This window comes from Symphodus melops (genome assembly GCF_947650265.1).
Source record: "Symphodus melops genome assembly, chromosome: 21".
NCBI classification, from domain to species: Eukaryota; Metazoa; Chordata; class Actinopteri; order Labriformes; family Labridae; genus Symphodus; species Symphodus melops.
In genome coordinates this window covers 13,085,918-13,099,536 of record NC_136711.1, presented here as the reverse complement: position 1 = coordinate 13,099,536, position 13,619 = coordinate 13,085,918, and the positions used below count along the sequence as shown (strand labels likewise).

Genomic DNA, 13,619 nt, shown 5'->3' with positions numbered 1-13,619 from the left:
GGCAGCCTTTGTTAATGTTCTACTGACTGCTACAGCTGTCACTGCAAAAAGATCAGGGGGATATGGCTTTTCATAAATCTAAAGAATATTTTTCTCTTTATTATGGTGATTTGACTTTAGTTTCATCAGGCCACAGAGTTAGATGTCGACGTGTAACCCATGAGGTCCTAGTAAGACCAAGAGTTTCAACAGTTTGCTGAGATACTGTCATTAAACATACACAAAGAAAAATTATCAAGGAAAAAGAAGCTCGTTCTTTGAAGTTCAATATTAAAGATCATAGAAAAGGGTATCTGAGGATGGGCATGTAGGAGTCTTTACGAGATCACATGGTTCAGAGTAGGCGTGTTTGGTCTATGAAAGATGCCCATATTAGATCCACATCACAGGGCCAGTGCCTACTCAAAGACTTGGAGTCAAAGTGGCCTGGTATTAGCCCCAAGCATCAAGCTCTCTCAGTCCAAAAAAAACACAACCAAGTCCACATCCCTGCTCATGCATTTTTCATCAGCCAAAGACACTGAACCCTTTCAGAAATAAATATCAATTATTGAAATTGTTAATTAGACACTGTGTAATTGGCGAAGATACACATGAATAAATAACGGTGACCATTAATTAATGATTATAAAAAATGTAAAGCCCAGCAGGGAGTGCATTTGAGAGTCTCTTAAGATCAAGCACACCAAGAAGTATGAGTTTTGGCCTAGAGTAATGTCCAATTAAAGAACTGTCATCATTGCTGTACAACCCCAGTTATTTGCACTCATCATCCTTTTTATATCCGTGGACATTCCCAGCAGACGTCACAACATCAACATGGTGTAACATGGGATCTGATAAGCTGGGGTCTGGGGGTAATGTCAAATAAGAGATGAGAGGAAAGTACAGGCTGACAGGTCTCAGACATAATTGGAGGTTAATTTAACGTCCAAGAGGGCAGCAGCCTAAAAAATTAACCAAGTTCAGGAAGTAAGTACTTAATACTTACAGAGAATTAAACATCTATGTTGCATAGTTGACTTTAGATAAAACCTGCAAAGTCAATATAATCAGTTCATGGCATGTACTTGGTATTGTATTTTTAGATACACTCTTAGTACACTGCACCACAAAGTTGCAAACTCTGATAGTACATCAGAATTGGGGTGATCACAAAATGAATGACAAATTAAGAATATATTTCCTTTTGACATGTGAGGGCTTCCTGAACCATTACTGTCAGTCTGTCAGTTGTTTCAGATCTTTAACAGACATGTGAAGCCAGCTCGTCTTTTTTCTTTAAATTCTGAAATTATTTAACTAATTTTGAGGGTTGAAAACAATGTAATCATGCCGATGAAGAATCAACTCCTCAGCTTCAGATGATACAAAACCGAGTCCATAAAATAGTAATGAAAGCCTGCCGTTTTAAAACAAAACGCTCTTCAGTGTCCTGTTTTTACTTAAGTGCTGTTAACACAGTGACAAGGTAGAAATCTGTACCTTTGAATGGATGCGGTTTAGTGTAGCGTTACAAACAACTTTGAAGCATATGATATTGAGAAATACAAGGCTATAAAACACCGCACTTCAAACAGGCAATACTCTGAGTCCCTGTATTGTTCCTTTACCGCAAGTCATTTATACATTTTCAATCGCTTCACAGATAAAAAGGACAAAGGAGTGAGATCCGAGTTTTGTCTCCCTCTTCATCTCTGAACCCTTTGGACTTGGTGATGGGAAGCTGATTGAAGGGTAAGTAGTGCGTTTTTAGAGAATGAATTCTTTAGATGCCAGAAAAGAGAGAAAACGAAAGAAACAGAGAAACCAAGAACACAAGCCTGTGATTCCATTATTAGTCTCAGTTCTCCTTCCCCCTCTTTTCATTTCTGATGGCTGGATAATTAAACCTCTATAGTATTGTCTTCCATCTTCCTTGCCCCACTTCCAGCATTGCGAATTCCCCTATGGCCAACTTTAAAAAGGCCCTTTTTAGACATCTGTTTTTCAGATCAGTATGTCTTTTCTCCCATTAATTTGTGTTCTTTGTGAAAGTAGAAACACTAGAGCAAGGACAGAGATGAATATATGTGTAAAAAAATCTTCAACATTTCAAGTGTAGAAATCAAAGAAGGTATAAAAAAAAAAAAAGATATCGCCCAAAAAATCTTTTTCAACATTTTTTTTTTTTTTTTTTTTTTTAATATTCTACAGTAGTGCTATTAAACAACTCATACCCATCCTATGAGTTGCATTGCAAGACATCAGATGAGAGCTCAGAGGCTGGAATGTTACAAAGCTTAATTTAAAAGCAGTCGTGCTCTCCCCTCCAGCTTGAAGGAGGCAGCTTGTCAATTACTGATGCTGCTCTGACAGGGGCTTTGGGCGCCACAAGAAACAAGCAGGAGCGCAGCAAAGCATGGAAAAATAACAACTTGTAAGAATGATCAAATAAATAAAGCATGGTAAATAAGTGGGTGAATACCAGAGTATTTCAACTTATATTGCCTTATAATCAATGTGGCATGTGTGTGACACTTCGATGTAAACTTTTGTAATACTATAAAAATGGGAAGTGGGTTTTTTTGTTTAAATCTGCAACAAACCTAGACATTTTTGAACAAAAATTTCTTCAATAAAAAAAGTCAAATTGTAACAATAAAAGTCCATGTTTGGGATTTTGTGCAGCACCCTACCACAGTAAAGTTACAGTACATTTAGAAACATGTAAGAGTCAACGTTTGATACCGGAGAGAAACTGACTAGCTAGTGTGAAATAAACACAGAGAGCCCTTACAGAGGGTCTTGTAATAATCTTAAATCAATACGGGCCTTCAGGTAAATAACTAAAATGGGTTTTTGTTTTAATAGAATATAGTTTATGTTGTGAAAGAGTTTAAGATAAAAACACAAAAGGCCTATCAGTACAATACCGTGCACTTACCTGGAAGATCCATTTTAAACGGACTTTGCACACTGCCATTTCTATGTAAAGAACATTTTAATACTGTGAATTAAGAATATTCTCACTTTCTTCTTTCTGATGTAGATTTATAGACATTTTCAGTCTCAAAATAGTGTCCTTGTCATTTTGAAGAAAATCTCAGCAGTCTGAATTGACGAACACCTGCAGAGATATTTTGTTGCAATCCTCTTGAGGGAGCGTATGAGAGTGACTCACCTTAGTTTGAAAAGTATCATAAAGTGAGGTAGGATTTAAAACATCTGCAAACTTAGTCCATGAATGACATTAAAGTCTGAATTGGGCTTTTTTTTGGCTGCTCTGATAAAATGGGCCGTCCATGTGTTGAGCCTTTTTCTCCATGCCGTGTGCTTCAGAGATGTATAATACTGATGTGAGCGATGACCTACAATAAAGTCTTTGGGGGGGGGGATATGGTGGCAATTGCAGACCACTTTGAACAATATTAAGAAAAGGAGAGTCTTGTGTATTTCTCTGGCCTAGTTGCTGTCCCTTTTCCCAGCAAGAGGCTGCCCGACAGGCAGGGTTTCGTGGAGGTACTTCATTGTACCGTGCTCAGAGAAGTCGGCTGCTGTGTGCCCATCACCTCTCAGAACCCACTTTGTAGTGAGCAGCCCCTCCAGGCCAACAGGGCCCCGAGCATGGATACGAGCCGTGCTAATGCCTACTTCTGCTCCTGGAGACAAAGACAAGAGAAGAAAGACAGTGAGTGAGAACTATAAACCCCTAATCACGTGCTGAAAGACCAAAAAAAAAAAAAGGTGAAAAAGGCCATGACATACCAAGCCCAAAGCGATAGCCATCAGCAAAGCGTGAGCTTGCATTCCAGAAAACACAGGCGCTGTCGAGCTGCTGCAGGAACTGCTCAGCGGTGTCCTCTGTAAGAGAAGAAACGGATTATTGGTACAACTGGTTTACAACCAGCATTCACATTTACTATATGAAAGCAAAGTGTATTGTATGCAGGAAAATGGCTGTACTGTGAAAATTGCTTTGAAACAGAGCAAAGGCATGAATGTTTGGAATTTTTTTGTCCGTACCCCAAAAAGACAGGATTACAGCACACTTAATGTATCAAGCTCATTAAGATGTAAATACCTACTACAGACCAAGAAATACACTAAATGACTAAACAGGCTGATCAATTTGCACAAGCAACCAAGACAGGTTTCTGATCTTGATGATTTCAAAGATATTTACACAATCCAATGATCTATCTGAAAGAACACTGTTCAAATGTTTACATCTATCTATCTATCTCTGTATTTTCACATTCACATTGAAACAAATAACTGATTACATTTTACTTTTCATGTGGTACCTTCACTCGTCACTAGATGGCAGCAGGCAGAGCTGGCACATCTTTCAGAGCAGTTGAGAATAATCTTGATGTAGAAAAGTGAGCAGTACACTTTCCCGTTGTATTTTTCAAAAGCTGCCAACTGTCTTTTTTATGACCTAAAACCAGGCGTACATGTTCTTTTAGTCTATTTGTATTTCCAATTTTACATTTTTATTTATTTACTTACATTTTATTTGAAAGGTCCTTTTTGTTGCAGTCTATCCACATGCTGACTGACTACATTTATGTAGTCAAAAACACAATAGTGCCTCTTAGATGTTCATGATACACCTTAATGAAGAAAACTGGCTGATAAATTAATGTGTGATCAAAACGGCACTGTGACAGTTTTCAGCTGTGTTCTGTGCATAACACACAGGAGACTATATAGAATGACTTTAATCAACATGAGGTAGAGAGAAAGATGCATTGAGATGGCTCATTTGAAAGCGGAAAATGTGATCAAGCATGACCCAAACTTATGACGGGTGCAAGTCTTTTAAACTGTGTCTCAGCATATGCCGTTCATTTGAAAACGGGCACCGTCTCCTGCGTTTTAGTCCCACAGAAAGGCTGTGCACTCATCCTGACAACAAAGTGTCGCAGCTCATTAGGCACCGCGGCAGGAAGTTAGATGGGCATGAAAAAGGAACCAAGGGAGGGAGAAGAAGAACATGTTGTACAGCAGATAACATTGACAAGGACTGAACAGAGCTGTCCAGGCCACGGTGAGCGACTGTTCCTTTTTTTTATTATTCCTTTTAAAACAGCTAATAGGTTGAAAAGAATTTCACAGTGACACCGAGGAAAAAGGAACACTGAAACATTTAGTCACCTACCATTTTCTGTGACGATAACATCTGTGTGGGAGCTTCCATACTTGTGAATATGATCCACAGCCTCCTGCATGCTGTCCACTACCTCCATGCAGCACTCCAGGTCGCCGTACTCTGTCCGCAGAGACTTTGCCTCTGATGGGCTGAATGTCAGGTATGAGGCGAACCGAGGGCCGGCGTGAATCTTCACCTGGTGACAGCACACGTTTAAAAGTGAGAATAGAAGTCCTCTGACAGAACAACAAAAAAAATGCATTAAAAAAATTCATGACTTGGAAATAAGAATGATCAGCTTTCTTGAGGAGTTCTTTTTTTTTTTAACAAGGACTCAGTGATTTACCTGCTCAGTGCGCAGCATGTCGATGATTTGGTCAAACAGTGGAGTTCGGAGGATGTCCCTGTGAATCAGTAGTGTTTCCATGGCGTTACATGCAGCTGGGTAGTCACACTTTGAGTCCCTGACTGGAACAGGAAAAGATCAAGTCAATTTTGCAACACAGGGTAAATAATTAGTTATGATCATTTTCTCATACAATTTAAGTGTGAGCATGAATATTATACATTGTAGGTCAATAAGGATATTTAAATATGCAGACCAATTTTAATGACTTTGTCAATGCTGGCTTCTGCATCAAGGTAGACGTGGCAGATTCCCTCGCTGTGACCCATCACAGGGATGCCCTTGGCTGCCCGCTGAATGTCCCGAACCAGCTGGGAGGAGCCTCGAGGGATGATCAAGTCGATCATCTTGTCCAGTCTGCACAGATCCTCCACCTCCTCCCGTGTGCTCACCTTGTTTAAAGACAGGTTTGTCAGGCCCACAGTTCAAGAGTACAAGCTGCTACAGGCTTGCTTAGGATTAAGCTTCCTTTTTTTTTTTTTTTTTTTTTAATACCAGCTGCACAGCCTCTGTGACTCCATGCATGGAAAGGGCCTCTTGGGTGAGCTGGTGAAGTACACGATTGGTGTTGGCTGCCTCTTTACCGCCTTTCAACAGGAGGGCATTGCCACTGGCTATGGCCAATGCTGACACCTGGAGAAAAACACACAGGTGTTCTGGTAAAGCTGAAGTTATCCATTCATGCAGACTTTGAATCAGAATCAAGGAACAATCCAAAAATGCTGTTATCAATATGCTATCCTTACAATACATGTGTATATTATAGCTTTGAAAATACTCAAAATAACTGAAGTATAACTTAAAAAAAAAACATTAATTTGACAGTTTTCTGAGAATCTTTGTCGGTATACCTGGGGCAGGCAGTCAGGCCGGGCCTCAAAAATAACCAGGAGAACTCCGATGGGCACTGTGATCTGCTCCAGCTCCAGGTTGTGAGCGACCCTGGTCCTGCGCAGAACACGACCCACGCTGTCCTGGGCAGCCACGGCGATCTGACGCAGACCTATGGCCAAGCTGTTCAGCTTGGATGGTGACAAGCTCAGACGCTTTAGCATGGCTTGTGGCATATGGCCTGAAGAAAAGAGAGAGAGAGAGAGAGAGCAAAGTTATTCTTCATTGTTAGGTGTTGGTTCTCTGTCTTTTAACTGAGGCAAGGATCATGATAAGGCTGCCCTCTTGTGGAAAGATAAAGTATTGAGCTGCTCATTTGTATTTTCTTAATCATGTCGACGCTACTTTTATGTCACCGTTTCATTACAGTTGGAGTCGACTCTTTCTTGTCTCAAAGTAATATTCTGATTCTTTGTTACCTGCATTAACTGCAATGTCCATGTCCAACTTGTTGGCAGCAAGAATTTCTTCCTTCCTTTCGGTCAACAGCTCTGCTAGTTGGCAGATTATTTCGCTCCTCTGCAAAAACAAACAAGCAGGATGAGCACAAGGCCCGATGACCCACAATGGGTCGCTGTTTCTCTTTGTCAAATGAAGGCAAGTTCAGGTATGATCTCTTACGTTTTGATCACTTATATATATATAAATTCATTCGTTTTATTTGATCACACAGAACACAGGGAGAGATGCATTTCAAACAATGTGTCACCTGCTCTGGGTGCAGAGACGCCAGAGTTCTACCAGAGGTTCGTGCCATTTCTGTCTGCTGCTCAACGGTCGGTCCTGGTGAATGGGACGGAGACAGGATTACATTTGCTTAACATATTACTTGCTTTATGCTTTATTAGGGACTCACAGCTACAACTAATGTAAGAACAGCAGTTTTTTGTTTACATGAGAGCTGTTTCCACTCTGTAGCGTACCATTATTCATAGAAATATGGTAGAAAAGGATGAGAAACATGCACACTTCCACAGCACCTTGCACTATTGTCTCACCATTTTTGGAACAAACATTTTTTCACTCATTGCAAAACTGAACATCATCACCTTCCTGAGTCAGGGATGGAGCTCAAGTCAGGGCTGCTGATAGAAAGGTGAACTCACCTGCAGGTTTGATCTCAGAGAAGAAGGTCCCCACCTTCTTACCCTCCACAATATCAGTGATGACATGACCTGTCACTTTGGGGTTGGTGCCATTCGCAATGACCACTGAGGTGCCACCTTGCAGAGCCCAGAGAGCAGCTTTGACCTGCAGGGGGATCAAGAAGAAAGAGACTGATAATTTAAAAAAATAATAAAAAAAAAAAGTCTAAAAACAGTCTGTAGACTATTTCTACAAAAAAAAAAGGCTGATTTAATCCCATTGGACAACAGTTGTGCATTGCATGCAATAATATTAACAGTTGTTATGAGGGCTAAGGGCTAATTAGCATTTTACAGCTCATGCTGATTGGTGAGAACCTACTTGAGGCAGGAAGATTTGTACTCTAATGAGGTATTTAACTTTGTGTGGAGTCTTAACATACCTTAGCTTCCATACCTCCAATCCCTACTCTGGATTTTGTTCCGTAGGTGATGGACTGCTGGTCTCCAGGATAGAAGATATCGATAAGCTTTGCATCGTCTGTTCCCGGAGGGCTGTTGTACAATCCTTCAAAAATAAACATTCCTCCATTAAATACTTGGTGCACAGAGGTGTCTTTAACAAGCTAAACATCACAACATACAGTCCTTGTAACTTGTCATACAAATAGTCCCACAGTGATGTCTCTCATTTTGATTCCAGTCTACACGTCATTTAAAATCGACTTATATTGGGGACATTAAGTCAACGCACATTGTGCAACCCATCCATTTCAAACCTGAAGGCAGAAGGTCTGTGTTTGTCTCCCTCTTACGACTCTCTACTGACCCTGAGAGGAGTGTTTTTTTGTTTTTAGTGAGGAGGGCAGACAGATGGTGTTGTTACCCAACAGCTGACCCAGACTGTTGTTGTGGTAACACACATACCTTCCACGTCAGACAGTGCCACGAGCAGGTCAGCCTTCATCTCAACAGCTAGCCGTGCTGCCAGACTGTCGTTGTCTTTAATGCTGATCACCTAGAGGAGCAAAAAAATAATTAAAAAAAAATGGATGATGTAAGCTTCTCAAGAACTCAAAGCAGGGGTAAGATGTCAGCCTCTGCCATTTCAAGAAAATATTCCAACTAAAGAAGAGTGCCGTTCCACTGTATGTGAACACCGTTTCTACCATTCCCCCACTGCTGCCAGCATCACCCCTGAAAGGCCTCGCCCCATGCATTATGTACCCACATTTACCCCCTGCAGGTCGCTGTTGGGCTCCGGTGGGGGCACCACAGCATCGTTTGTATTGATGATGGGCACAATGTTCATGCGCAGCAGCTCCTGCAGGGTGCTGTTCAGGTTCTGCCTCTTGTCATCATCGTGGAAATCCAGGTTCGTCACCAGGACCTGATGGGGGGAAGAAGGAGGTCACAGTGGTAAGTATAACCAGGGCAGTTAAGTAATATTTTCCTGTGTGAAACATGGTCTCCTCATCTCATGGTTTCTATTTTACAGTGAAGAGTGGAAGTACCTGTGCAGTGCAGGTGCTGTATTGGGTGAACATGGCCTCATACAGGGCCATCAGGCCGCTCTGTCCTGCTGCCGCACAGGCTCGGGCCTCCAGCACCGGTAAAGACTGCAACACAAACCAAGTAGACGTCTCTTTTACATCGATCCAGCCATCAAACTTAAAACCATTCCACTCATACAACTCAAGTTGGTGTCTGTATAAAATATTTATTTCAGCAGAACCAAGTTTGTGTTTGCCATCTATGCTCCAACCTCACAACGCAGACATTTGAAGAGCTACGTTATGATATCTAAAACCCCACAGTCGGAGACTAGAGGTGGATCTCGGGGCTGAGCAAGGGTGCAGAGCTGGTGCAGGTTAAAGAGACCGCTCATTGGAAGGAGGTGTTGTCAGGTGACTGTGGATAATGACATAACGTCAGGTGTGAAATCAGTGCAGCTCGAGTTCACTAGCTCGCGTCAGTGGAGGAAAAAAACTGCCACTTCCTCAAAGGACCTTTATATCTGTAGTGAAATGTTTGTGACTAAATGTATAGAACGCATTACAGTGAACAACAGAATGGTACAATTTAATTGTTCTCGGAAGTTAAATCATCAAATATTAAGCTTGTACTGTATTGGACAGGTGTCACCAGCACAGAGCTTACCTGTTGCATACATAAGAACAAAAAAAAAACATTGGGCGATGGTTCTCTTGATTGTGACTTCTCTTTGTGCCAAAGCCCTGAGATTGCCCTGTACCTGCATGACTGAAAGTCTGCACCTCGAGGAAACAGTGGGCGCACCCTTTTCTTACCATGTCCTTGACCTGGCTGTGTCCTGAATGCAGCGCCTGTCGGACGCTCTGGGACAGCAGGATCTCATGTCTTAATCTTTGCTTGCCAAAGGCAACCGCTCCGCTGGTGACAATCATCATCTCCCTGCCTTGGTTCTGCAGCATGGCCACCTGGACAACAAAACAGTTCACCACAATAAGGACTCAACCTGTTGGAGTTACTTTCACTTTTAGAATATACAGTTTGTGCAGGCGTTTATCCTCCTACCTGCTCCACAATGGAGGCCAGCCTCCCCAGAGCCAACCCACACTCATCCCCACGGGTGACCACGGCACTGCCGAGCTTGACTACAATCCTTTTGGCCTGTCGTAGTTCACCGCGGTGTGCGAAAGAGCTGCCGTGAGCTCTTCTTTGGGCCACTGTGTAGGAGGAGGAGATGTTCTTTTTGAAATCAATACAAACAAAAATCCGCTTTATGGTAACAAAAATAAAGTTGCGCAATAGTTGAGCAACATTTGGAGAGATAGTTGAGCAACATTTCGCTGATGCTTAAACCCTGACAGGAAAAACCTGATCATGACTCAGAATTCATCACAGAGAGGAGACTGAATGATAATGAAATTCGACTCAAAATAAAAGAAATAAACAATGTTGCGCTATCCCTCTTAAACACTAACGTGCTTATTCGAATGGAATGATTGGTTGATATATATCTCGACACATAACACTGCAAACACTACATAACCGTGCAAACAAGAGTGTTCAGCTGGACTCATTGATTACACGACTGAAACAAACAGAGTTACGCCACTGACTTCATCCATCTGTAACCTGGGAAACAGATAACCACAGCCTTCAAAGTGCCACATCAGCAGGGCAGACAGAAAGGCCTGTGCTGACATTACACATCTCTCCGGAGCAATGAGGCGAGCGAGTGAGCGAGGGAGGGAGGGAGGGAGAGAGAGAGGGAGGGAGGGAGGGAGGCCCATGAAATCGTCACAGACGAGAGGAGGTGTCAGAATATTCTATTAAAAGTTGTAATGTACGTCTCTAAATAAGTTTATCAGGTTTTCTCTCTGTCAATGTACTCGAGATAATCAATAAGTTATGTAGACCATGTCATGTTACAAAATGTTCAAAATTGCATCACCCACTTTTCCACCTTGAAAAATTGCCAACAGAATTAAAGATAAACTAAAACCAGTGTTTTTTTTGTAGTTTGCATTTGTGCTTAAAAGATTAAAAAAATTATATACCCTTACATGTCCATATAGTTGAATAGTCTTTTAAATCCATGTTATCAAGACATTGTCTAATTTTTGCACACTTAACAATACACAAGATTTTCCTTTTTTTGTTTTAATATGGATACAACTGTGTGGTTTTACTTTACCCCACTGCACTGTGCTCAAAATTGCGTTATCCTTATGCTATCTTCTATGGGAGGGGGATTCATAACCTATACAGTGTTGACATGTGATATATATACTGTATACTGTAGCGAAATATGACAGTAAAATATTTCCTTGCCTTGTGTCAGTGGTCTTGTGAGTAAGTGGGTAACGTGTCTCTGGAGATCCACAGAGGTCCTTGAACAAAGTGCTAGCCTTTGCAGCAGCATGGTCAGTGTAATGCTTCAACACAGAGAGAGAGAGACAGAGGAAGACACCATATCAACACCTCAAATATAAAATGTGTTTCTTACATGACACATTTCATTATAATATTCAAAAGAAGCAAATAACTTAACTATCCATCCACACACAGCCACATGTGTTACATCTCGTGTCCTCCTACATTGTAAAGTAACTGAGCACATGTACTTACTAAGCCTCTGGAGCTCGTCCTTACTGTGTACGTGCCCTGTGAAATGCCGTTCATTGAGTATTGTTCATCTTCTTTTACTTGGAAATCTTTCCTTTTCAAACATATACTTAAACAGAGGAGGGCTCTCCACGTGCGGACTCCTCCCCTCAGAGAGAGAGCTGCTGATGAAACTGTCACAGCAGTTTGCAACAACACTCAACAGAACGGCTCTCTGATGCGACAGCGACTGTTCGCCACTTCTGTTTGTGAAAAATAAGAATTTTTGACTCTCAGATGGTGCCGTCGACAAGAGAATGTAATATGGCTTTTGTAAAGTAGAAAGCAGCGTAAATTGGCGGTGAAGTGGTAGGAAGTGACGTCAGGGCGACCGGCCGGCAAAATGCGGAAGAAGAACGGAAGCCTTCTAATTTCTTAATCCTTCTAAATTTCAATATAAAATTCAAAAGCAATAAATAAATAAAAATTCAGATCTTCAATAAATAAATAATAGTTCAGATCTGCTCACGTACTTAGGTTCTCACACACACACACACACACACACATATATATATATATATATACGCCCACCCAAACATTTTGTTTTAAAAGCTTTGCTTGTTTGCGACATTTTTTTAAATTAAAAAAAAATCCCCATAATGTTTCAATACAAACGTGTCTTTATTATTGTACGTTTAAAAAACAGTAAAATAAGAATGACAATAATAGCCTATTGGCTGTTCAAACACAGACATAAAGAGTTGCATATTTCTCTCAGAATTTTTTTTTAATATTATGATTATGTATATATCTCTCTCAAATAAAGCACTCTTTTGTGATCCTCTATTTTGTAGGCTACTGTAATGATGGTACAAGAATGTCCTTCAGCATTAAAATATTCCCATCCTATGTTATCATGTTATGTTATTTTTAAGAAATGTTCTGCAGTGTGCAGAAATGTCAAGAATTTCACTTCCCAACTTTGGTGTCAAAAACCAAAATTAATTAAAACCACAAGCGGTGATGAAGGGCCCGAAGCACCCTGTGCATGCCGGGGTGTGTTGCAGCAGTGAGAGTGCAACTGCAACACATGGTCAAGCAGCAGGCCTTACAGTTTGATTTGTGTAAAAGGGAAAGTTTGACAGTACACTGAGGCCACACTTAAGAGATCTTAAACATGTCTAGAACATACTGACACTGAGTTGGTAATGTTTGCATGAACAAGGTCTCAAAATGTATGGGTATGTTTAAAAAGGAGGCCTGAGAATGCAAAAATTGGTCATCATTTATACATTAAAAAATGATGCTGAGTTTGCAATGATTGGATGAACCCCCTCGTACAAGTTCATTTTTGTGTGTTGCAATGTAGCTGTCATTGCTGTCCTGCCTTTTGCCCCGAAGATGTCTGTGTGTAAGTGTTGTTGTTGTTGTTGAAACAATAGGGTCCTTCGCACTGCCAGTGCTTCAGGCCCTAATAAAAAACAAAACAACAACTAACCTCTACTCTATATTATGTAAAAACACATATGGCTATGATACATACAATGCATTTTATAATTGTCCTCTGTCATTCAATATGAGACAAAAAGAATCCAAAAGTGTTTAGCACCTATCTGCCCTGATTGGCTCTTCCAGTTACCTGTTTTCCTTTGAAGTTTATCCATGTGGTAAAAAAAAAAAATGCTACACCAACAATGAAAGCTGTCTGTACCTGCACTATCATGCTGTGAATAAATAAAAAGTAACCCATGGCAAAGTTGACTGACACTGTTGGACCCCCCACTGCCCCTAGGACCATAGATAACTAAATTGGCTCCTGTAGCTCTGGCTAAATGTGTATTATTCCATTATATCTGTGTCTGTCCTGTTGTTTCCCCTGTTGTCTGCTTTGGCAATTTATCTGTTCTTCTGTGTTTCTCCTCCTCTTCGCTCTTTTATCTGTTCATCAGACACAGGGGAAGGAACTGACCTTTACCTTTCTCCTGGCTCAACTAATCCACTAACAATA

At 41.0% G+C, this 13,619-nt stretch overlaps 1 protein-coding gene across 2 annotated transcripts; it reads right to left on the bottom strand.

Moving 5' to 3' along the window:
* Positions 1-3,442: 3,442 nt before the first annotated feature.
* Positions 3,443-12,023, bottom strand: aldh18a1 (aldehyde dehydrogenase 18 family, member A1). Of its 2 annotated transcripts, none has more exons than XM_079333754.1 (18): positions 11,636-12,023; positions 11,339-11,442; positions 10,076-10,227; positions 9,829-9,978; positions 9,034-9,138; positions 8,751-8,909; positions 8,447-8,537; positions 7,963-8,087; positions 7,541-7,685; positions 7,144-7,217; positions 6,854-6,953; positions 6,395-6,615; positions 6,039-6,176; positions 5,740-5,935; positions 5,484-5,605; positions 5,147-5,333; positions 3,748-3,843; positions 3,443-3,641 (listed from the first exon to the last, which is right to left on the bottom strand). In XM_079333754.1, the coding sequence occupies exons 2-18, from the start codon at positions 11,427-11,429 to the stop codon at positions 3,445-3,447; spliced, it is 2,349 nt and encodes a 782-aa protein (XP_079189880.1). In that variant the 5' UTR covers positions 11,430-11,442; positions 11,636-12,023; the 3' UTR covers positions 3,443-3,444. The 2 variants fall into 2 exon arrangements, with proteins under 2 accessions (XP_079189880.1, XP_079189881.1); XM_079333755.1 differs by having other exon boundaries at positions 8,757-8,909.
* Positions 12,024-13,619: the final 1,596 nt, after the last annotated feature.

Coding starts and splice junctions, on each gene's coding strand:
- aldh18a1 (XM_079333754.1), bottom strand. CDS start 11,429: ATGCTGCTGCAAAGGCTAGCACTTTGTTCAAGGACCTCTGTGGATCTC. Junction 7,686..7,962: donor TTGGAGGTATGGAAGCTAAG/GTATGTTAAGAC, acceptor ATCCCCCTGCAG/GTCAAAGCTGCTCTCTGGGC. Junction 5,334..5,483: donor ACATGCTGCGCACTGAGCAG/GTAAATCACTGA, acceptor TGCTGTCACCAG/GTGAAGATTCACGCCGGCCC.